This window comes from Lutjanus erythropterus, chromosome 12 (assembly GCF_056507025.1).
Source record: "Lutjanus erythropterus isolate fLutEry1 chromosome 12, fLutEry1.hap2, whole genome shotgun sequence".
Lineage (NCBI taxonomy): Eukaryota > Metazoa > Chordata > Actinopteri > Lutjaniformes > Lutjanidae > Lutjanus > Lutjanus erythropterus.
This window is the reverse complement of record NC_139328.1, coordinates 3,049,176-3,071,885: the sequence shown is the minus strand read 5'-3', so window position 1 is coordinate 3,071,885 and position 22,710 is coordinate 3,049,176. Positions and strand designations below refer to the sequence as shown.

General features: G+C 39.8%; 4 protein-coding genes across 4 annotated transcripts; 1 reads left to right on the top strand and 3 right to left on the bottom strand.

Annotated features, from left to right (window-relative positions):
• Window positions 1-1,507: 1,507 nt before the first annotated feature.
• On the top strand, window positions 1,508-3,929 carry LOC146317305 (tripartite motif-containing protein 16-like). Its single transcript, XM_084732995.1, has one exon. It carries the CDS (start codon window positions 1,543-1,545, stop codon window positions 3,214-3,216), a length of 1,674 nt encoding a protein of 557 aa, XP_084589121.1. The 5' UTR covers window positions 1,508-1,542; the 3' UTR covers window positions 3,217-3,929.
• A 3,324-nt stretch (window positions 3,930-7,253) lies between these two features.
• LOC146317304 (tripartite motif-containing protein 16-like) lies at window positions 7,254-10,021 on the bottom strand. Its single transcript, XM_084732994.1, has one exon. The coding sequence runs from the start codon at window positions 9,972-9,974 to the stop codon at window positions 8,301-8,303; it is 1,674 nt and encodes a 557-aa protein (XP_084589120.1). The 5' UTR covers window positions 9,975-10,021; the 3' UTR covers window positions 7,254-8,300.
• Window positions 10,022-13,888: 3,867 nt separating this feature from the next.
• Window positions 13,889-16,609, bottom strand: LOC146317303 (tripartite motif-containing protein 16-like). Its single transcript, XM_084732909.1, has one exon. It carries the CDS (start codon window positions 16,586-16,588, stop codon window positions 14,918-14,920), a length of 1,671 nt encoding a protein of 556 aa, XP_084589035.1. The 5' UTR covers window positions 16,589-16,609; the 3' UTR covers window positions 13,889-14,917.
• A 3,532-nt stretch (window positions 16,610-20,141) lies between these two features.
• LOC146317302 (tripartite motif-containing protein 16-like) lies at window positions 20,142-22,582 on the bottom strand. Its single transcript, XM_084732907.1, has one exon. The coding sequence runs from the start codon at window positions 22,535-22,537 to the stop codon at window positions 20,861-20,863; it is 1,677 nt and encodes a 558-aa protein (XP_084589033.1). The 5' UTR covers window positions 22,538-22,582; the 3' UTR covers window positions 20,142-20,860.
• Window positions 22,583-22,710: the final 128 nt, after the last annotated feature.

Genomic DNA, 22,710 nt, shown 5'->3' with positions numbered 1-22,710 from the left:
CATTTTGAGTTAAGCTTTTTCTTTGCACACTTTACCACTTTCATTGGTCAGTAGGTATATATAGTTGTATGTACTTTTATAGCAAAACCAACCAGTCAGACAACACCTGTGTGTCAGAAGAGACTTAAATCATTTTTATGAAGCTGAAATGAGCAACAGTATCTCATCAGGAGCAACATTAGCTGATTGGAAAGAACTGATGGTGACTATTAACCAAAGAGAAGAAGTGGTAGAGGTCTCACTCTGTCAAAATTTTAACACACAGAATCCGTCCAGACATTGCTGTCAAAGTTCAGCAGTGAGGAAATGATTGTATCAACCAGGTGTGTTAAACCTCTTTCTCTCTCTTTTACATCATATATAATAATAATAATTTGATAAAGAAAGGCCTACAGTGTTGTCTTGTTTGGCTGCTGATCGACAAAAGACACTTTAATCTCTACAGGAATTAAAGTAGTAGAACCACGTCATAGTGTTGGTTTATTTAAAAGTCCCGCTGACAGCTGACAATCTTGGGAAAGTATCAGTTGAACTGCTTGCTGGTTTTGCAGCACACATGTTCATATAATATCATGCTGTGAACAGAGACTGAGAGCGAGAAATGAAACGGGACACTTCAGAGCGAGAATCACAATCAGTGTTCTAAACTTATGAAAGTGAAATAAATATCAAAGTTAATCATTAAAGATGGTTTGGTTTGTTTTTGGACTTTGCAGTATGGACATAAATCTTAAAGTAGATCTCTTATCACTCCCAGTAGTACTAATACATTGGTAAAATATTACTCAGTTACAAGTTTAAGTACTAATGTTAGAACTATACTTAAGTAAAAATACAAAGTATTCATCACAAAAACGACTCAGAGTATTAGCTACTTTTAACTGGTGATGTCACAGTCACTTCTCCAAAACTAGGCTTTCAAATGTTGTGTTTTCCTGAACCAACAGTTTAAAACGGCAACAATTTATTAGTAATTAATGTTTTAATGAATTTTAAATTTCATTTGAATTAATCATTTTATTTTTTATAATATCAATATCCCTTTAAGACACTTTTTGTTTGCATTAAATAATTGATTAGATCACATTATTTGTGCTGAAAGTCATGTATTCATTATACTCGATGATTTCCCTTATTTCTTTACCTAATAGTTGCTAAAATGGCTATTTTCAATGACATTTTTCATAATTCTTGATTTACTTTAGTTTCCTGTCCTCCTAAGCCACCGTAGAGTCTGTCAAAGTGGGCGTGTCTTGGACTCTGCAGCTGCTTTACTTGTTGTTGCCATGATGGTGGGCGTGATTTGGAGGATCTGCAAGGCTGCAGCTGGAGGCTTCAGTCAGCTCTACTCTGTTCATGTATTTCCTTGTTCCCTCCTCTTCAGATCTACAGTTTGAAGATGGGTGGAACCAACATGTGGTGACGTGCAGCAGCTGACAGGCCACATTCACTGCAGGAACACATGCTGTTTAGATCAGAGCTCAAACTAGTTTCGTTTCTGAGTAAGTGAAACTCAGACAGTCGTTGTTACTGAGAGGTGAAATGGCGCAGAAAGGAGTTCAGCTGGACCAGGAAACCTTCACTTGTTCCATCTGTCTGGATCTACTGAAGGATCCGGTGACTATTCCCTGTGGACACAGCTACTGCATGAACTGTATTAAAGGCTTCTGGGATGAAGAGGATGAGAAGAAAATATATAGCTGCCCTCAGTGTAGACAGACCTTCACACCGAGGCCTGTCCTGCTGAAAAACACCATGTTAGCAGCTTTAGCAGAGCAACTGAAGAAGACTGGAGTCCAAGCTTCTCCTGCTGATCACTGCTATGCTGGACCTGAAGATGTGGCCTGTGATGTCTGCACTGGAAGAAAACTGAAAGCTCTCAAGTCCTGTTTATTCTGTCTGGCCTCTTATTGTGAGAAACACCTGCAGCCTCATTATGAATCTCCCACATTTCAAAAACACAAGCTGGTGGAGCCCTCCAAGAAGCTCCAGGAGAACATCTGCTCTCGTCATGATGAGGTGATGAAGATGTTCTGTCGTACTGATCAGCAGTGTATCTGTTATCTCTGCTCTGTGGATGAACATAAAGGCCATGACACAGTGTCAGCAGCAGCAGAAAGGACTGAGAGGCAGAGAGAGCTGGAGGTGAGTCGACAAAACATCCAGCAGAGAATCCAGGACAGACAGAAAGATGTGAAGGTGCTTCAACAGGAGGTGGAGGCTATCAATCGCTCTGCTGATAAAGCAGTGGAGGACAGTGAGAAGATCTTCACTGAGCTGATCCGTCTCATGGAGAAAAGACGCTCTGATGTGAAGCAGCAGGTCAGATCCCAGCAGGAAACTGAAGTGAGTCGAGTCAAAGAGCTTCAGGAGAAGCTGGAGCAGGAGATCACTGAGCTGAAGAGGAAAGACGCTGAGCTGCAGCGACTCTCACACACAGAGGATCACAACCAGTTTCTACACAACTACCCCTCACTGTCACCACTCAGTGAATCTACAGACTCATCCAGCATCAATATCCGTCCTCTGAGGTACTTTGAGGACGTGACAGCTGCTGTGTCAGAGCTCAGAGACAAACTAAAGGACGTTCTGCGTAAAAAATGGACAAACGTCTCACTGACAGTGACTGAAGTGGATGTTTTACTGCCACAACCAGAACCCAAGACCAGAGCTGGATTCTTAAAATATTCATGTGAAATCACACTGGATCCAAACACAGCAAACACATGGCTGTTATTATCTGAGGGGAACAGAAAAGTAACAGCAATGGCAGAACATCAGTCTTATTCTAGTCACCCAGACAGATTCACAAGTTCTTGGCAGGTCCTGAGTAGAAAGAGTCTGACTGGACGTTGTTACTGGGAGGTGGAGTGGAGAGGGACAAGAGTTTATGTAGCAGTCGCATACAAGAATATCAGCAGAGCAGGGACATGGAGTGAAAGTGGATTTGGATTCAATAACAAATCTTGGGCATTAGAATGTGACAACAACAGTTATAAGTTTTGGTACAATAATATCCAAACTCCTGTCTCAGGTCCTCAGTCCTCCAGAGTTGGAGTGTACCTGGATCACAGTGCAGGTATTCTGTCCTTCTACAGCGTCTCTGAAACCATGACTCTCCTCCACAGAGTCCAGACCACATTCACTCAGCCTCTCTATGCTGGACTTCGTTGTTATAATGACGGAGACACTGCTGAGTTCTGTAAACTGAAATAGACAGAAGTCATTTAAGGGACAGTGGGTTAAATTCTGTTTTAATTCTTAAACTTATTTTGTCTTCATGTCTGTTGCTGAGAGCTGATTGTTGTGTCATTTCTTCACTGCACAGAGATCACCTGTCAATCAAACATTATGGGCGGCACTTTGACATCTTCTCATTTGTTGTTCTGTAAATGTTTACCTTCTTTTAGGTGGCGCTCCTTCCTGTGTCTGTTTAGTCATTGAGCCTCTCACTGCTAATAGTGATTTTTATGTTCCTGAACTGACATTTCTCTGCATTTCTCTGTGCTCCAAATGTTTGTTGAATATTTGTATTGATGTATTTGTATGTTGTTGTTTCTCTTCCACTGCAGGGGCCTTTAGAGAGAAAACACCAGACCTTCCTTTACATATTTTCTTCTCATCACTTTGGAAATATGTCAACAAATCTATAATTACATTTACATTTATTTGTCTGGAAGACCAGTGTTGTTGTCCAGATTGATGTACGAAAGAGATTTTATAAAACAGATCATGATCATAATCAATAAGGAGATTGTTTATTATTTTCTTTACATAGCTGAGATTCTGAAAAAAAAAAATATTATATGGATGAAGTGAATCTGTACATGAAATGATTGAAGAAGACTCATTTAACAGACTTTACTGATGGGATGTGTGAACAAACTGCAGGTTTACATCATTAATAAAGATTTTCAAGAATGAACAAAGTATTTTCTCCTCGTCTTCATTTCAGGCTCTCAAACAAAACCGATGGAGAAAATGTGAAACTAAAATGAGAGTATAACTGAGACATTTTCCTCCTGAAATGAAAAAGATCTTTTTTCAGACACAGTCACTTCACTCCATGAAGATGAAAACTGAAACAAACAAAAGAAAAGACATAAAACAACAAGATTTCAGGGATCCTTGTACCACTGTATATCTTAACAATACAATACAATAAAATATGTATTTGCTTTTGGTCCGTTTGACCCACAATTAAGTTTCAGTTTTGGCTCTTCAAGGGAAAAAGTTTGTGCATCTGTGCTGAACACAAACAGCTGCACCTCCAGTCATCTGTCCACGGAGCTCCTGCAGTGGGACATCACTGGTTGGAAGACGGACCACGTGGTGACCTGCTGCAGTGAGAACAACTTAAAGCTCAACACTGTCAGGACTCACTGTGTTATGAAACATGTTGAGTCACATCTGCACTCAGCTGCAAAACTCTCATTTCTTCAATGACTAAATATTATAGGTCAGCTGTAAGTTTACTTTAAAAAAGTGAAGAAACCGACTGCCTTGAAAACATTAAGTAAAGCAACTATATTTCATCAAGTCGTGTTAACTTATGTGTTTAAGCTGAACATGTATTATTTGAGTCAGCAGTACTTCTTGAACAATCTGAGCACTTAATATATTTAAGTAAAGTCAAATTCAGTCATGCTGTTACAACTCAAAAACTGAGTAAGGTGAACTTAACCAAAGTAAGTAAGCACTACTTAAGTTGAAATAAAATGTACTTAATATGCCTCAGTGTAGTCGATTTAAAAATAAAACAACTCACAAAATGTGCTGTATTTAAAGAAAAAAAGTTCAGAATATTTGTGCACAATAGGCAAAATATTAAGATTGTTTACGTAACACTCTTAATACAATAAGATGAGTGAATAAAGGCTGAACACGCTGTTCATTCTGAATCTTGTTAAATCCATTCACATTCATTTACATTCAGAGTAGAAAGAGACCACCGAGGGTCAAGATTGTGCCTCAATGAGGAGGAGACAGAAAAAAAAAATTACTAAAATAAAAAGTGTGTCACTCCACTACAATATTAATATGTTCTCTTATGTCTGCAAAGTATAATGTTAAGGTCTGGGAATTTTGGTAGCACCACAATACTTAGCATGTAATGATTTTACCAAATTTTATCAAAAAAATTGAGCTGCTGTAATGTCAATAATAGTACTTGGCCATATTTAAATTAATTAACAAAAGTTTATGTCACTTACAGCAACAAACAGAGCTGCCAACATTTAGTCTGGCTGCTTTAACACTGGTCAACAACCATAAGAAGGTTTCCTTCAATGATGATCGCGAAGGTGTTCAGCTCTGGTCGTCTGTCTTCAGTCTGTCCTCAGTTCTCACTGCAAGAACCCCGACAGGAACCTGAGTGAAGTCACCTGAAGTCAGACACCTGCATTCAAAAATGAAGAACACAAGGAAACAAATTAAGGTCGATGATTTACCTACGGTGGGCAGAAAAATCAAGGAAAACAAGATAAATAATATATTGTTACAGCAAGAAAAGTTTCTTGTTGTGACAATATGTTATTATAACATAACCCATTCATTATAAAAACAAAACAGTGTCCCAAAAAAAAATCAATTAATGCAGCTTAATTAAATTACCTACCTGAATAGAACACATGAAAAGTACACAGTACAACAAAAGCATATGTACTGTAAGCCAAGAAAGTAAGGATGACCTAGCAACACTGTGCAAAAAATACGTGAAACTGGTGAATAACTATACTCTGTTGGCAAATGTCATCTGCCAAGGCTGCCAGTGTGGCTGTAAAACTGACATTAGATTTTAAAAATGATATTTTACCTGAAGGTACCTGTATACATATATGTTTGCATATATATATATATATATAATTTACACTCCCTATCATAAAATGCAAATGTTACCATGCATAGTTAACCAGCTTACAAACCACAGCAGTAACCCAGCATTCAGGGCTGGAATGTAACTTTCCTATCTTAAACCAAAAATTGTTGATGATTTTCCCAATTATTCTGGTATTACAGAAGCAAATCCTCACTAACTTTAGGAATCCTATCTTATCTTACTTCATCCCTTCATCCACACTACTTTTCTCATCTCACCAAGCTCAGCAATTTTGGTTATTGTTTTTTTAAAAGTAGCCTACAGAAACATACAAAAATATAGGAAAACAAGACAAGTCAGAGGTGCTGGTAAAATCCCTGTCCTACAAGTTGCTACAAGTCGCTAATTGACGTAATCGCCTGATTTACATTATTGGGAATTTGCATGTAATTGTAATGGACACTGTGGGAGAAAGAAATAATGTGGGAGAGACAAAAACTGAGTAAAAACACCCAAAGTGTGTTTAGAACAACAAATGAACTTTCTTCTGTTGATTCTTGTTTTGTTTTTTTTGTTTTTTTTATTCTGCCATTGAAATAGGCCTCCACTCCTCAAAATAACTTCATGACTTAAATGCTTTGTCTAGACCCACATTACATAAATCAATTTTGTCCTGTATTGTTAAATGTTAGAGAATCAAATTTAATTAAAGCTGCAAGCAGCTGTGATCGGGCCCTCGCACCTCCGCTGCCCGGTGGCCGGACCCGTCCCGGGCGGAGAGGCTCCGAGTCGTCGTGACCGTCGGACGTCACCCTGAAGCCACAGTCCGCCCCGAAAACCAAACAGCGCTCGACACCCACTCACCGCCGTGCCAATGTGAGGACGGGTGAAGACCTCAAGTGCACAATACACTACTGGAGCTTCGGCGAAAAACAGATGTTCAGCCAGCAGCTTAACTGTTAACTGACATTTTAAGCAAGAACACATTGGTAAATCAGCACAAGCTAATTCTGCTTCCAGCTAACGGCTAGCTTTGATAACAGAGCTAACGATCTTGCCTCGATGAACCAGCCGGAGCTGCGGTCGAACCGCCGGGCCGACGCGTTACCGAGGGTCTGGCAGTAACAACTACACTGAGACTCACTCCGGCCTGTTTAGAACGAGCCAGAACACTTTTCTTCAGGTCTTCTTGTGTTGAGCTGCTGCTGCTGAGTGTCTGCTGAGGAAACAGAAAATAAATCTTCTAAAGACATCTGTATGATTTGTGACTATTATTTCATTGGACAGGTGTAGTTACAGGTGGTGTTTGTTGTAAATGCTGACAGGAGAGGCGAGCAGGGTGTGAATCATATTCATGGTGAAACAATACAGAGGGTCAGTTCAAAAACAACTGTCCAAAATGCTGAAGCATCTTATTTCTTTTTGGTAACATGTTGAGAATGTTTAGAGTCAAACTGCAGGTTCTGACTGGATCAGAGTCACATGACTTTACAGAACTTATCACAGCAACATGAGGAGAAATCAACAGCTGACTGTTGGTGAAGTCTAACAACTAAATAAGGATTCATCTTCATGGAGTGAAGTGACGTGTCTGAAACAACATTATTTTTAATTCACTGGTGCCTGACTGACAAAACTGACAAACGTTCTTCTGCTCTAATCATGAACACTGAACTTTGTGGTGTTTCAGGAGGAAAATGTCTCAGTTATACTCTCATTTTAGTTTCACATTTTCTCCATCAGTTTTGTTTGAGAGCCTGAAATGAAGACAAGGAGAAAATACTTTGCTCATTCTTGAAAATCTTTATTAATGATGTAAACCTGCAGTTTGTTCACACATCCCATCAGTAAAGTCTGTTAAATGAGTCTTCTTCAATCATTTCATGTACAGATTCACTTCATCCATATAATATTTTTTTTTTTTTCAGAATCTCAGCTATGTAAAGAAAATAATAAACAATCTCCTTATTGATTATGATCATGATCTGTTTTATAAATCCTCTCTTAACAACACTGGTCTTCCAGACAAATAAATGTAAATGTAATTATAGATTTGTTGACATATTTCCAAAGTGATGAGAAGAAAATATGTAAAGGAAGGTCTGGTGTTTTCTCTCTAAAGGCCCCTGCAGTGGAAGAGAAACAACAACATACAAATACATCAGTACAAATATTCAAAAAACATTTGGAGCACAGAGAAATGCAGAGAAATGTCAGTTCAGGAACATAAAAATCACTATTAGCAGTGAGAGGCTCAATGACTAAACAGACACAGGAAGGAGCGTCACCTAAAAGAAGGTAAACATTTACAGAACAACAAATGAGAAGATGTCAAAGTGCCGCCCATAATGTTTGATTGACAGGTGATCTCTGTGCAGTGAAGAAATGTCACAACAATCAGCTCTCAGCAACAGACATGAAGACAAAATAAGTTTAAGAATTAAAACAGAATTTAACCCACTGTCCCTTAAATGACTTCTATCTATTTCAGTTTACAGAACTCAGCAGTGTCTCCATAACTATAAGGATTAACTCCAGCATAAAGAGGCTGAGTGAATGTGGTCTGGACTCTGTGGAGGAGAGTCATGGTTTCAGAGACGCTGTAGAAGGACAGAATACCTGCACTGTGATCCAGGTACACTCCAACTCTGGAGGACTGAGGACCTGAGACAGGAGTTTCCACATTGTTGTACCAAAACTTATAACTGTTTCTGCTACATTCTAATGCCCAAGATTTGTCATTGTGTCCAAATGCACTTTCACTCCATTTCCCTGCTCTGCTGATATTCCTGTATGCGACTGCTACATAAACTCTTGTCCCTCTCCACTCCACCTCCCAGTAACAACGTCCAGTCAGACTCTCTCTACTCAGGACCTGCCAAGAACTTGTGAATCTGTCTGGGTGACTAGAATAAGACTGTTCTTGTCTCATTGCTGTTACTTTTCTGTTCCCCTCAGATAATAACAGCAGTGTGTTTGCTGTGTTTGGATCCAGTGTGATTTCACATGAATATTTTAAGAATCCAGCTCTGGTCTTGGGTTCTGGTTGTGACAGTAAAACATCCACTTCAGTCACTGTCAGTGAGACGTTTGTCCATTTCTGACTCAGAACGTCCTGTAGTTTGTCTCTGAGCTCTGACACAGCAGCTGTCACGTCCTCAAAGTACCTCAGAGGACGGGTATTGATGCTGGATGAGTCTGTAGACTCACTGAGTGCTGACAGTGAGGGGTAGATGTGTAGAAACTGGTTGTGATCCTCTGTGTGTGAGAGCTGCTCCAGCTCAGCGTCTTTCCTCTTCAGCTCAGTGATCTCCTGCTCCAGCTTCTCCTGAAGCTCTTTGACTCGACTCACTTCAGTTTCCTGCTGGGATCTGACCTGCTGCTTCACATCAGAGCGTCTTTTCTCCATGAGACGGATCAGCTCAGTGAAGATCTTCTCACTGTCCTCCACTGCTTTATCAGCAGAGCGATTGATAGCCTCCACTTCCTGTTGAAGCACCTTCACATCTTTCTGTCTGTCCTGGATTCTCTGCTGGATGTTTTGTCGACTCACCTCCAGCTCTCTCTGCCTCTCAGTCCTTTCTGCTGCTGCTGACACTGTGTCATGGCCTTTATGTTCATTCTCAGGGCAGAGATAACAGATACACTGCTGATCAGTACGACAGAACATCTTCATCACCTCATTATGACGAGAGCAGATGCTCTCCTGGAGGTTCTTGGAGGGCTCCACCAGCTTGTGTTTTTGAAATGTGGGAGAGTCATAATGAGGCTGCAGGTGTTTCTCACAGTAAGAGGCCAGACAGAATAAACAGGACTTGAGAGCTTTCAGTTTTCTTCCAGTGCAGAAATCACAGGCCACATCTTCAGGTCCAGCATAGCAGTGATCAGCAGGAGCAGCTTGGACTCCAGTCTTCTTCAGTTGCTCCACTAAAGCTGCTAACATGGTGTTTTTCAGCAGGACAGGCCTCGGTGTGAAGGTCTGTCTACACTGAGGGCAGCTGTAGATTTTCTTTTCATCCTCTTCATCCCAGAAGCCTTTAATACAGTTCATGCAGTAGCTGTGTCCACAGGGAATAGTCACCGGATCCTTCAGTAGATCCAGACAGATGGAACAAGTGAAGGTTTCCAGGTCCAGCTGAACTCCTTTCTGCGCCATTTCACCTCTCAGTGGCAACGACTGTCTGAGTTTCACTTACTTAGAACCAAAACTAGTTTGAGCTCTGATCTAAACAGCATGTGTTCCTGCAGTGAATGTGGCCTGTCAGCTCTTGCACATCAATATATATTGGTTCCACCCATCTTCAAACTGTAGATGTGATGGAGAGGGAACAAGGAAATGCATGAACAGAGTGGAGCTGGCTGTGTTTGAGAACAGGAAGAACAGGGAGGACTTATCAAGCTCTGATTTATTCCAGTTTGAAAGAGATGCTGTGTGTTTAATACTTGTTTACAATAGAGCTCATTTCTCATTTAAAAACAAAGATCACTTCAGCTTGTAGGAGGTAAACTCTTCTTTGAATCAGAGGGTTTGGAGATGGCTCCACAGTTTTCTTTTTTTTGTAATCAACTTTTTATTCAGTTTGCGACAATTCAATAATCACACTCATTTGTGTAGTTCAGTCCTTTCAGTAATCACATTCAACATTAACATTGCAAACTTATACACTACACATTCCTTAACTACAGAACACCCCCCACCCCCATATTTCCCCTCACACACAGATCAGGCCAGAGTGATGATCAGGATTACAAACTGGACATACAGAGTTACCAAAGATGAAAGTCACAAAAGTCATTACAGTAGTTTTTTTTACATCCTCTGCAGCTTTTTCCCACATCGCCAATGTTCTTAGCTTGGCTTTATTAATACAGGCTGATGACCACTCCAGGTAGATCACCTCGAGAAGAGTTTGTAGCCAATGTTTTATTGATAACTGGTGCGTTGGAAGCCACCTCAGAACAATAACTTTCTTTGCTGCAGTCATGCCTGCCAACCAGAGTTTATGTTCTATCTCAGCGATCTTGATCCTGGAGTCATCATTTAAAAGAAGAAGCGCAGGTTCCAGCGGGAGCTTCCTCCCCACCAGATCAGACATCTTATCCACAACTTTAACCCAAAATCTTTGTACATCTGGACACTCCCATAAGACATGCATCAGTGTACCCATGACGCCCTGACTACAGAACGTACAGTAGGGATCGGGCGCCAAACCCAATAGATGTTTTTTATGTGGTGTTAGATAAGTCCTATGGCAGATTTTGTAGTGGATTAACTGATGATTTGGGTTTTTGGAAGACCCAAATACATTATTCCACACCACCTCCCAATTAATGGTCTCTGTTCCTAGAGGTATATCTGCCTCCCATGATCTATAACCGGGTAATTCTGTAGAGGTGTATGCCACGAGATTGTTATAAATGAAGGAGAATGTTTTCTTTCGGGGTGCTCTCTCCATGAGAGATTCTATAGGGTGAGTCTTCAATTCAGTCCCCCAGGGAACCTTAAGTGAGTTAAGTGCTGACCTTACCCTAAAATAGAGGAACTGTGAATTTCTTGGGATACCAAACTGGGACATTAGATCAGAAAAATCTAAAATTGAGTTTTGTCCTGAGATATTTCCCAATGTCCAGATGCCATGTTGAGCCCACAGTTGTGAAATGAATGGTTCACCACCTGTCAATAGATTGGTATTATGCCAAACAGGGGAATGTTTATGCCAATTTAATTTGAAATCCACATATTTCTCTAGATTCATCACAGTTTGTATTGTGTATGATACTATTGGTCCAAATTCTGAAAAACACTTCTTATGTTTGAGTCATGGCTCCACAGTTTTCAACATATATGAGTCGTCTGTAATTCAGTACTTGATTGATTACAATCACTCAAATACAGCAAACATGAATGACAGATAAATTAATCACTGCTGTGAAGGTAATAAAACTCAAATAATGTGATTAAAAGGTCTCTGCTCCAACAAACAGCTGCACCTCCAGTCATTTGTCCTCTGAGCTCCTGAAGTTTGTGGACGACATCACCCTCTTGAGCTCATCTCTGGTGGATATGAGTCCCACCAACAGGTGAGACACTGACCATCTGATGAGCTGCTGCAGTGAGATCAACTTAAAGCTCAACACTAAAGAAAGTGGAGATGGTCACCCGTCTGTATGACAACTGACACTGTGGAGTCCTGCCACTTCTCTTTTCTTTGAACAACTCAACTGGAAGGACTTTTCATTTCTTTAATGACAAGTATGTTTTGCAAAAGAACAGTGTTGTCTGAAACAGTGTTGTCTCTGGATGAGGACCTACACCCTCCTTACATATGAAGGACTCGTTCTAAGTTAATAGAAACACAACAATTCTTATTTTCAGGTGATTATACACTAATGAAAACATACCTATGAATATGATATTTCATTTTCTGCCACATTCTGCCAATAGATCCCCATAAATCTTACACAGCTGAAATTTGAAGTGTTTGCTTTAGTTTGTTTGTTTGCCATGTTCATTAACGGGAGGATGTAGATGTGGGAATTAGAAACAAATGATCACTGACTTCTGTGCATTTGAGCGACCAGGCTGGTCGAGGAGGCCACCAGTATGATATAAAAAACATTTTCTTGTTTGGCTGCTTAACAACAAAAGATGTTTATTTCTGCAGGAATAAAAGTAAGACCACAATATCATAGTGCTGATTTATGTAAAAGCCCTGTTGAAGGAGTTTGAACCTTACAATCTTGTCAAAGTATCGTAGCATCTGTTTAACTGACTGGCTGTGCTGCATATAAACAGGGTTTTCTATTTAAAGGTAACAGAAGGAATCATGAAAATGCAGGAGGACTGGATATTCAAACTCTGCCCAGTTACAAAAATAAAATGGAACAATCAAGGGTGTGACTTACATTTTAGGTTTCGATTAGATATGTGAGAAAAAACATTTAGAGTGAAAAGAAATAACAAAGATAACCAGCAGAGAGAATCAGCTTCTGTAAAACAGCAGAAATTCAGTAAATGTGCAGCCATCATATCATGATGGAAACATGTTTAAGATCATGCTTAGTGTCAGGCAGAGGTTAAAATTAGTCTCTAAGGAATAGATTTAAGCCTCTTAAGTGATGGAAACAACATTATTTGTGTGTGTGTGTCTATTTTGTCTCCAACACGTGTATTGGCAGTGGTCAGATGTAACTGAATACATGCACTGAAGTACTCTACTTAAGTAAAATCTTTATACTTACATGTGCACTTCTATTATCTGCTACGTTACACTTCTAATCCATTATATTTCAGATGCAAATGATCTGACAACTGTTATACTTAGTTTTGATACAAAAAATGTGATCCACAAAGTCAGTATCATCCATGGTATTTGATAAAACAGCCCAACATTATATAAAGTAGTAAAGTAGCTGACAACATTAAGATGCCACATACACAGTGATGCTTCAGTAATAATAATCCAATAATATGATATAACACTGACTGGGATCATTCTGCCACTGAACATTCAGATTTGAAATTCAGACTGAAAAACTTTTTATTCCCAAAGTATTTTTTTTTAACCTCAAGGTCTTATTTTCATTGTAGTGTTATATCAAATCTTTTACTGTTTGTTTAATTCTTTTGTTTCTTTAATCTCATTTTTAAAAAAGATTTATCAGTTTTATCTTGCTGTCTTGATTGTGTTGTTTTAACTGTTTTAACCTGTATTGTGTTGTATTTTCTTCTCTGTGCAGCACCTTGAATCTACCACTGTGTATGAAACATGCTTCATAAATAAAACTGCCTCACCTTGACTTTTGTATCTTTATGTGCATTTTTCTGATTGCACTTCTGTATTTCTATTAAAGTAAAATTTCGAATGCAGGTTAATGATTTCTATATTCTGCCTCAGTCACAAATTTCAGCTCACTTCTGATATTTCAGACAATGATGTTCTTTTGCAAAACATACTGTACATGTGTTTGACATTATTATTGACATTTTTTTATGATAATGTTCTTTTAAACCATTATTTTGTTTGCTACCAAGCTTCCAGGTTGATAGAAGAGGCCTTGGGTACAATGTTTTCTTGTTTCACACCACTTTTATTTCTATGTGAATAAAAATAAACCGCACTGTAACATAGTATTGATTAATTTAAAGGCCCTGCTGAAACTTTAAAATCTCAGGAAAGCACAGTAGCATCTGTTGACCTGCAGGCTGGGTTTTCAGTGTACATGTTGGTTTAAGAACTACAATTCAAAAGGCTGGTGACACTATAACTGCACTGTGCCTATGGTCATTTAAAAGAACTGGTGGTGGCATTTCTTATAAATGCTGATGGGAGGCGTGTGCAGGGTTTTCCGTTTGCAGTTAATAGATCGAACTGTGGAAATGCAGGAGGACTGGATATTCAAGCTGTGTTCTGTTCTAAAAATACAATGGGACAAACAAGGGTGTGTAACACTGATGCTGCATTCAGGGTCACATGGGAAAGATGGAAGAGTTTCCAGTTTACACAGACAGTATTATACACCTCAGGTCTCAAGTTGTCATTGTATCACATACTTTTTGGTCATATAGTGTATTTGCCACCAGTATCAAACATGTAATGATTGACTTCATCCACATAATGATGTTGTCTCTATATAATGTAAGATAATGATTTCTGGCTTTAGAAGTTCAAAGTTAAAAGGACAGAAACTGACAAATGTTCTTCTGCTCTAATCTGGTCTGGTGTTTTCTCTCTAAAGGCCCCTGCAGTGGAAGAGAAACAACAACATACAAATACATCAATACAAATATTCAACAAACATTTGGAGCACAGAGAAATGCAGAGAAATGTCAGTTCAGGAACATAAAAATCACTATTAGCAGTGAGAGGCTCAATGACTAAACAGACACAGGAAGGAGCGTCACCTAAAAGAAGGTAAACATTTACAGAACAACAAATGAGAAGATGTCAAAGTGCCGCCCATAATGTTTGATTGACAGGTGATCTCTGTGCAGTGAAGAAATGTCACAACAATCAGCTCTCAGCAACAGACATGAAGACAAAATAAGTTTAAGGATTAAAACAGAATTTAACCCACTGTCCCTTAAATGACTTCTATCTATTTCAGTTTACAGAACTCAGCAGTGGCTCCTACAAAAATCCAAAGTCCAGCATAAAGAGGCTGAGTGAATGTGGTCTGGACTCTGTGGATGAGAGTCATGGTTTCAGAGACGCTGTAGAAGGACAGAATACCTGCACTGTGATCCAGGTACACTCCAACTCTGGAGGACTGAGGACCTGAGACGGGAGTTTGGACATTGTTGTACCGGAAGTTACAACTGTTTTCATCACAATACAATGCCCAAGATTTGTCATTGTGTCCAAATCCACTTCCACTCCCATCTCTGCTGATATTCTTGTATGCAACTGCTACATCAACTCCTCTCCCGCTCCACTCCACCTCCCAGTAACAACGTCCAGTCAGACTCTCTCTACTCAGGACCTGCCACCAGTAAGTGAATCTGTCTGGGTGACGAGAATAAGACTGTTGTTGTCTCACTGATGTTGCTTTTCTGTTCCCCTCAGATAATAACAGCAGTGTGTTTGCTGTGTTTGGATCCAGTGTGATTTCACATGAATATTTTAAGAACTCAGCTCTGGTCTTGGGTTCTGGTTCTGGTTGTGACAGTAAAACATCCACTTCAGTCACTGTCAGTGAGACGTTTGTCCATTTGTCACTCAGAACGTCCTGTAGTTTGTCTCTGAGCTCTGACACAGCAGCTGTCACGTCCTCAAAGTACCTCAGAGGACGGGTATTGATGCTGGATGAGTCTGTAGATTCACTGAGTGGTGACAGTGAGGGGTAGTTGTGTAGAAACTGGTTGTGATCCTCTGTGTGTGAGAGCTGCTCCAGCTCAGCGTCTTTCCTCTTTAGCTCAGTGATCTCCTGCTCCAGCTTCTCCTGAAGCTCTTTGACTCGACTCACTTCAGTTTCCTGCTGGGATCTGACCTGCTGCTTCACATCAGAGCGTCTTTTCTCCATGAGACGGATCAGCTCAGTGAAGATCTTCTCACTGTCCTCCACTGCTTTATCAGCAGAGCGATTGATAGCCTCCACCTCCTGTTGAAGCACCTTCACATCTTTCTGTCTGTCCTGGATTCTCTGCTGGATGTTTTGTCGACTCACCTCCAGCTCTCTCTGCCTCTCAGTCCTTTCTGCTGCTGCTGACACTGTGTCGTGACCTTTATGTTCATCCACAGAGCAGAGATAACAGATACACTGCTGATCAGTACGACAGAACATCTTCATCACCTCATTATGACGAGAGCAGATGTTCTCCTGGAGGTTCTTGGAGGGCTCCACCAGCTTGTGTTTTTGAAAGGTGGGAGATTCATAATGAGGCTGCAGGTGTTTCTCACAATAAGAGGCCAGACAGAATAAACAGGACTTGAGAGCTTTCAGTTTTCTCCCAGTGCAGAAATCACAGGCCACATCTTCAGGTCCAGCATAGCAGTGATCAGCAGGAGCAGCTTGGACTCCAGTCTTCTTCAGTTCCTCCAGTAAATCTGCAAACATGGTGTTTTTCAGCAGGACAGGCCTCGGTGTGAAGGTCTGTCTACATTGAGGGCAGCTGTGGATGTGTTTCAGATCCTCTTCATCCCAGAAGCCTTTAATACAGTTCATGCAGTAGCTGTGTCCGCAGGGAATAGTCACTGGATCCTTCAGTAGATCCAGACAGATGGAACAAGTGAAGGTTTCCAGGTCCAGCTGAACTCCTTTCTGCGCCATTTCACCTCTCAGTAACAACGACTGTCTGAGTTTCACTCACTTAGAATTAAAACTAGTTTGAGCTCTGACTGTGTTTGAGAGCAGGAAGAAGAGGGAGGACTTATTAAGCTCTGATTCATTCCAGGAGGAGCAGCAGCTCTGTGAATCTGAACTTTGTCTCCTCATTTACAACAAAGCCTCAGTTAAAACCAGATTCCACATTTGAAAACATTACAGTTTTTAGTTGTAAAATACTTTTTGGCTCCTCAGACTTTGCTGATGGCTCCATATTTCTCAAACTCTTCCTCTGGTTCTGTTCAGTTTTCTTTTAGTAAACTTTTTTTTAACTAAACTGTCATAAATTAAAAAAAATTAAAAGACAATATTCTTTATTTCAGCCACATTTCTTCTTCAGGACACTGAAGGACGAAGCAGCTCAACAGACATTAAATGGAGGATAAGACACAGGTGTCCTCCCTCACAAATAGGAGTGTCCTCAGTTACATTCACATGTTATGAAAGGAGCAGAGTCCCCGAGTTCATCAGAAACATCCCAGTAAAACAGGTCAATCCATCAACTGTCTGTACATTAAGTCCAAAAAACATCTACATGCAAATAACCAAACAGTAGAAAAGGCTGATAAATGAGATAAAAAATATTTTCAGTCAAATAAATGAACAAATATCTTCTTCTAAATATCACACAGTGTGTAGGATACAGCCTGATCCACACATGTAATTCTAAGGGAGAACAGGTAGATATTATTTTAAGGAAAAAAACACAAAAACACCCCTGGCTCAGACTGTGGACATGAAAAGGAGACCTGAAAGAATAAACAAGATATCTCACAAGTTTAATTAGAACAAACATATTGTAAGTATATTAGAAAACTAATTTTAAACATTTGAGTTTTAACACCTCACTGTTAAAAGATCACAAATCTGTGACATTAATACAACAAAATATTAGAGAATTTATAGAATTAAACATGACTCCTGTAACCCACATCCAGATAGTCTGTGAGGCCTTTAAGGCAACATGTCGGGGCCCGATCATAAGATTTACATCAAGTAAAAAGAAACACAAAGTTCAGAAGAAAACCAAGCTTTTATCCAGACTTAAAGATCTACAGGTGAAACATATGGGGGATCCATGTAATAATTAATTGCTTTTGTTAAGAGCAGAGGTACAAGCAATGATGAATGAAGATTCAGCTTTTTCATTATACATTTTGAAGGAAGCTGGTAAAATACTTGCCTACCAACTGAAGAGAAATGAACAGAAGTGTTGGATTACTACTTTAAGAGATGTCAGTGGTACCATTATCAGGGATCATGAGGTTATCAACGATATTTTTAGAGGTTTTTTTTTCATCTCTTTGAACAGCAAGAGTTAGATAATTTCTTTATGAATTTATCATTGCAAAAATTAAATGAAAAAGAAAAAGAGATACTAGAGGCCCCTATTTCAGAGGTGGAAATACACAATACTATTAAATGTTTATCAGATTGTGGGTCACCAGGTAGTGATGGCTACACCACAGAAATTTTAAAGTGTTTTTCCAAAGAAATAACTCATCTGTTAGTCAGCTTATTTAATGATGTTATACAGAACCAGTGCTTCAGCTATCATTTCTTTGCTGCCCAAACCTGGGAAGGATCATTTGGATGTAAGCAGTTACAGGCCTTTAAGTTTGCTTACTAATGATTTTAAACTTTTAGCAAAATTCTAGCAAAATCATTAGAGAAAGTTGTATCTGTGTTAATTCACTTGAATCAAGTAGGCTTTGTCCCAGGACGGCTTTCATCCAATAATATGAGGAGACTCCTACAAATGATGCCTATGGCCAGTTCTCTCCAGCATCCAGTGGTCGCAGTTTCACTGGATGTGGAGAAAGCTTTTGACCACAGAGACTCCAAGACTATTTTTTCTAATTTCTTCAGTTCCATTGTTTATACCCAAAAGTTGGTTTGACAATCTAAATAAAATGTTTTCTTCTTTCTTGTGGAAGGACAAAAAGCCTCGGATCAATCAGAAGAAACTGTCAGTGCTGAGAGACAGAGGAGGTCTTATAATCCCAGATATATATGTATATTATCTCACATTTAATGCCAGATATCCCCTAATTTGGGGCTACAGAAAAGACAGAGTCAAAGTTAGTTGGGATTGGTTGGAGGAGTATATGTTGAAGGAGAAGAATAAATCAGTCTCATTAGTATCACTATGGTATCATCCACTTCCAATCCACTAAATCAGATAATGACATTATTAAGTTCTCTTGTGAAATTATTAAAAGAAATCGTTAAAGAATGTGAATTGCTAGAACTGTGTTAGCATCTTGTCCAACTTGGCACAATGTAATCTTTAAAGCCACAGGGAATCCACTGTCTAACTACATATGGCAGCAACAGAACATTATGGAAATTTCACAAATTATTCAGGATGGGTAGATGTTGTCTTTTGAAGAACTCAGAGGGATATATAATTTGAACACAAACGCCTTTTTACAGTATGCACAGTTAAAATCAATTTTCTCAAAACTCCCCAAAGAATATTTTAGTTATGATCAGGAGACGGACAGACAATTCAAATCTGCAGCATTAAATATGTTCAGATTTGTATGAGATGCTGATCTACTCCTCCCCGAATCCCAACACCCAGACTCAGTCCCAGTGGGAACAAGATCTGGGGGTCTTATTGACCCCTGAAGAGTGGCGAAAAAATATGGAGGTACCCAATGGTGATTTCTAAGTCTGTTAGAGCCGGAGTTATACAATTAAAGAACCTCCGCTTACATTAATGTTTGTGTCATTATTCAGAACATGCAGCAATTTGCAGCAAAACAATACTAATAATGCTTATAATCAGTTATTTCTTCATGAGCTCGCTGTGACACCAAATAACATAAATATTCAGAATCATTAAAGTGCTGCAGAAACTTCTGTCAGTCACTACATGTGGATCTGGTGTGTGTCTCATTCATTAAAGCCCCACAGTGAGGACAGGTAGAAAGGAAATACAAGACATATGGAGGCAAAACTTTTATCCAAACTGAAAAGGACAAAAGCAAAATTTAACTATTTAAAAATCAAAGACTATTACATTTACAGAATGTTCACTAAAATCAAATAAAACAAAAGACTGACAAAATTAATAAAAATATGCAGGTTAGTAAGTGTCATGAGCCAAAATAAAACCAGGAAAATTAATACTTTCTTCTTTTTTTTTCAGTTACAAGTATCATTGATTTTGACTTACAGAAGTTTGAAAATGACAAAATCTCTTCTCAGTTGAAAATCATGGTGTGAAACATGCAGACAAACTGAACTGAGGTGCTTTAACCTCCACTACATCCCTGGTTAGCAGGATGACGGCGCCCTCTTGTGTTGTGCATCAGTTTTCACATTTCAGTTGTGAACCTGCTGTGATGTTCACTGCAGGAAGACATGAAAAAACTTCACTGAGCCTTTGGCAGTTTCAGGAGGAAAATGTCTCAGTTATACTCTCATTTTAGTTTCACATTTTCTCCATCAGTTTTGTTTGAGAGCCTGAAATGAAGACGAGGAGAAAATACTTTGTTCATTCTTGAAAATCTTTATTAATGATGTAAACCTGCAGTTTGTTCACACATCCCATCAGTAAAGTCTGTTAAATGAATCTTCTTCAATCATTTCATGTACAGATTCACTTCATCTATATAGTTTTTTTTTTTTTTGCAGAAACACAGCTATGTAAAGAAAATAATAAACAATCTCCTTATTGATTATGATCATGATCTGTTTTATAAAACCTCATTTGTACATCAATCTGGACGACAACATCACTGGTCTTCCAGACAAATAAATGTAAATATAATTATATATTTGTTGACATATTTCCAAAGTGATGAGAAGAAAATATGTAAAGGAAGGTCTGGTGTTTTCTCTCTAAAGGCCCCTGCAGTGGAAGAGAAACAACAACATACAAATACATCAATACAAATATTCAACAAACATTTGGAGCACAGAGAAATGCAGAGAAATGTCAGTTCAGGAACATAAAAATCACTATTAGCAGTGAGAGGCTCAATGACTAAACAGACACAGGAAGGAGCGCCGCCTAAAAGAAGGTAAACATTTACAGAACAACAAATGAGAAGATGTCAAAGTGCCGCCCATAATGTTTGATTGACAGGTGATCTCTGTGCAGTGAAGAAATGTCACAACAATCAGCTCTCAGCAACAGACATGAAGACAAAATAAGTTTAAGAATTAAAACAGAATTTAACCCACTGTCCCTTAAATGACTTCTGTCTATTTCAGTTTACAGAACTTAGCAGTGTCTCCCAAATTATCAAAATAAAGTCCAGCATAAAGAGGCTGAGTGAATGTGGTCTGGACTCTGTGGAGGAGAGTCATGGTTTCAGAGACGCTGTAGAAGGACAGAATACCTGCACTGTGATCCAGGTACACTCCAACTCTGGAGGACTGAGGACCTGAGATGCGTGTGTGGACTCTGTGCCAAAAGTTATAACTATGTGTGGAACAATATAACATCCAAGATTTGTCATTGAATCCAAATCTACATTCATTTGAGCTCCCTGCTCTGCTGATATTTTTGTATGTGAACGCTACACCAGCTCCTGTCCCGCTCCACTCCACCTCCCAGTAACAACGTCCAGTCAGACTCTTTCTACTCAGGACCTGATAACACCCAGTGAATCTGTCTGGGTGACTAGAATAAGACTGTTCTTGTGTCATTCCTGTTACTTTTCTGTTCTCCATAGATAATAACAGCAGTGTGTTTGCTGTGTTTGGATCCAGTGTGATTTCACATGAATATTTTAAGAACTCAGCTCTGGTCTTGGGTTCTGGTTCTGGTTGTGACAGTAAAACATCCACTTCAGTCACTGTCAGTGAGACGTTTGTCCATTTCCGACTCAGAACGTCCTTTAGTTTGTCTCTGAGCTCTGACACAGCAGCTGTCACGTCCTCAAAGTACCTCAGAGGACAGATATTGATGCTGGATGAGTCTGTAGACTCACTGAGTGCTGACAGTGAGGGGTAGTTGTGTAGAAACTGGTTGTGATCCTCTGTGTGTGAGAGTCGCTGCAGCTCAGCGTCTTTCCTCTTCAGCTCAGTGATCTCCTGCTCCAGCTTCTCCTGAAGCTCTTTGACTCGACTCACTTCAGTTTCCTGCTGGGATCTGACCTGCTGCTTCACATCAGAGCGTCTTTTCTCCATGAGACGGATCAGCTCAGTGAAGATCTTCTCACTGTCCTCCACTGCTTTATCAGCAGAGCGATTGATAGCCTCCACCTCCTGTTGAAGCACCTTCACATCTTTCTGTCTGTGCTGGATTCTCTGCTGGATGTTTTGTCGACTCACCTCCAGCTCTCTCTGCCTCTCAGTCCTTTCTGCTGCTGCTGACACTGTGTCGTGGCCTTTATGTTCATCCACAGAGCAGAGATAACAGATACACTGCTGATCAGTACGACAGAACATCTTCATCACCTCATCATGACGAGAGCAGATGTTCTCCTGGAGGTTCTTGGAGGGCTCCACCAGCTTGTGTTTTTCAAAGGCAGGGGATTCATAATGAAGCTGCAGGTGTTTCTCACAATAAGAGACGAGACAGACCAGACAGGACTTGAGAGCTTTCAGTTTTCTCCCAGTGCAGAAATCACAGGCCACATCTTCAGGTCCAGCATAGCAGCGATCAGCAGGAGCAGCTTGGACTCCAGTCTTCTTCAGTTGCTCCACTACAGCTGCTAACATGGTGTTTTTCTCCACAACAGGCCTCGGTGTGAAGGTCTGTCTACACTGAGGGCAGCTGTGGATGTGTTTCAGATCCTCTTCATCCCAGAAGCCTTTAATACAGTTCATGCAGTAGCTGTGTCCACAGGGAATAGCCACCGGATCCTTCAGTAGATCCAGACAGATTGAACAAGTGAAGGTTTCCAGGTCCAGCTGAACTCCTTTCTGCGCCATTTTACCTCTCAGTAACAACGACTGTCTGAGTTTCACTTACTCAGAACCGAAACTAGTCTGAGCTCTGATCTAAACAGCATGTGTTCCTGCAGTGAATGTGGCCTGTCAGCTGCTGCACGTCACCACATGTTGGTTCCACCCATCTTCAAACTGTAGATCTGAAGGGGAGGGAA

Coding starts and splice junctions, on each gene's coding strand:
- LOC146317305 (XM_084732995.1), top strand. CDS start 1,543: ATGGCGCAGAAAGGAGTTCAGCTGGACCAGGAAACCTTCACTTGTTCC.
- LOC146317304 (XM_084732994.1), bottom strand. CDS start 9,974: ATGGCGCAGAAAGGAGTTCAGCTGGACCTGGAAACCTTCACTTGTTCC.
- LOC146317303 (XM_084732909.1), bottom strand. CDS start 16,588: ATGGCGCAGAAAGGAGTTCAGCTGGACCTGGAAACCTTCACTTGTTCC.
- LOC146317302 (XM_084732907.1), bottom strand. CDS start 22,537: ATGGCGCAGAAAGGAGTTCAGCTGGACCTGGAAACCTTCACTTGTTCA.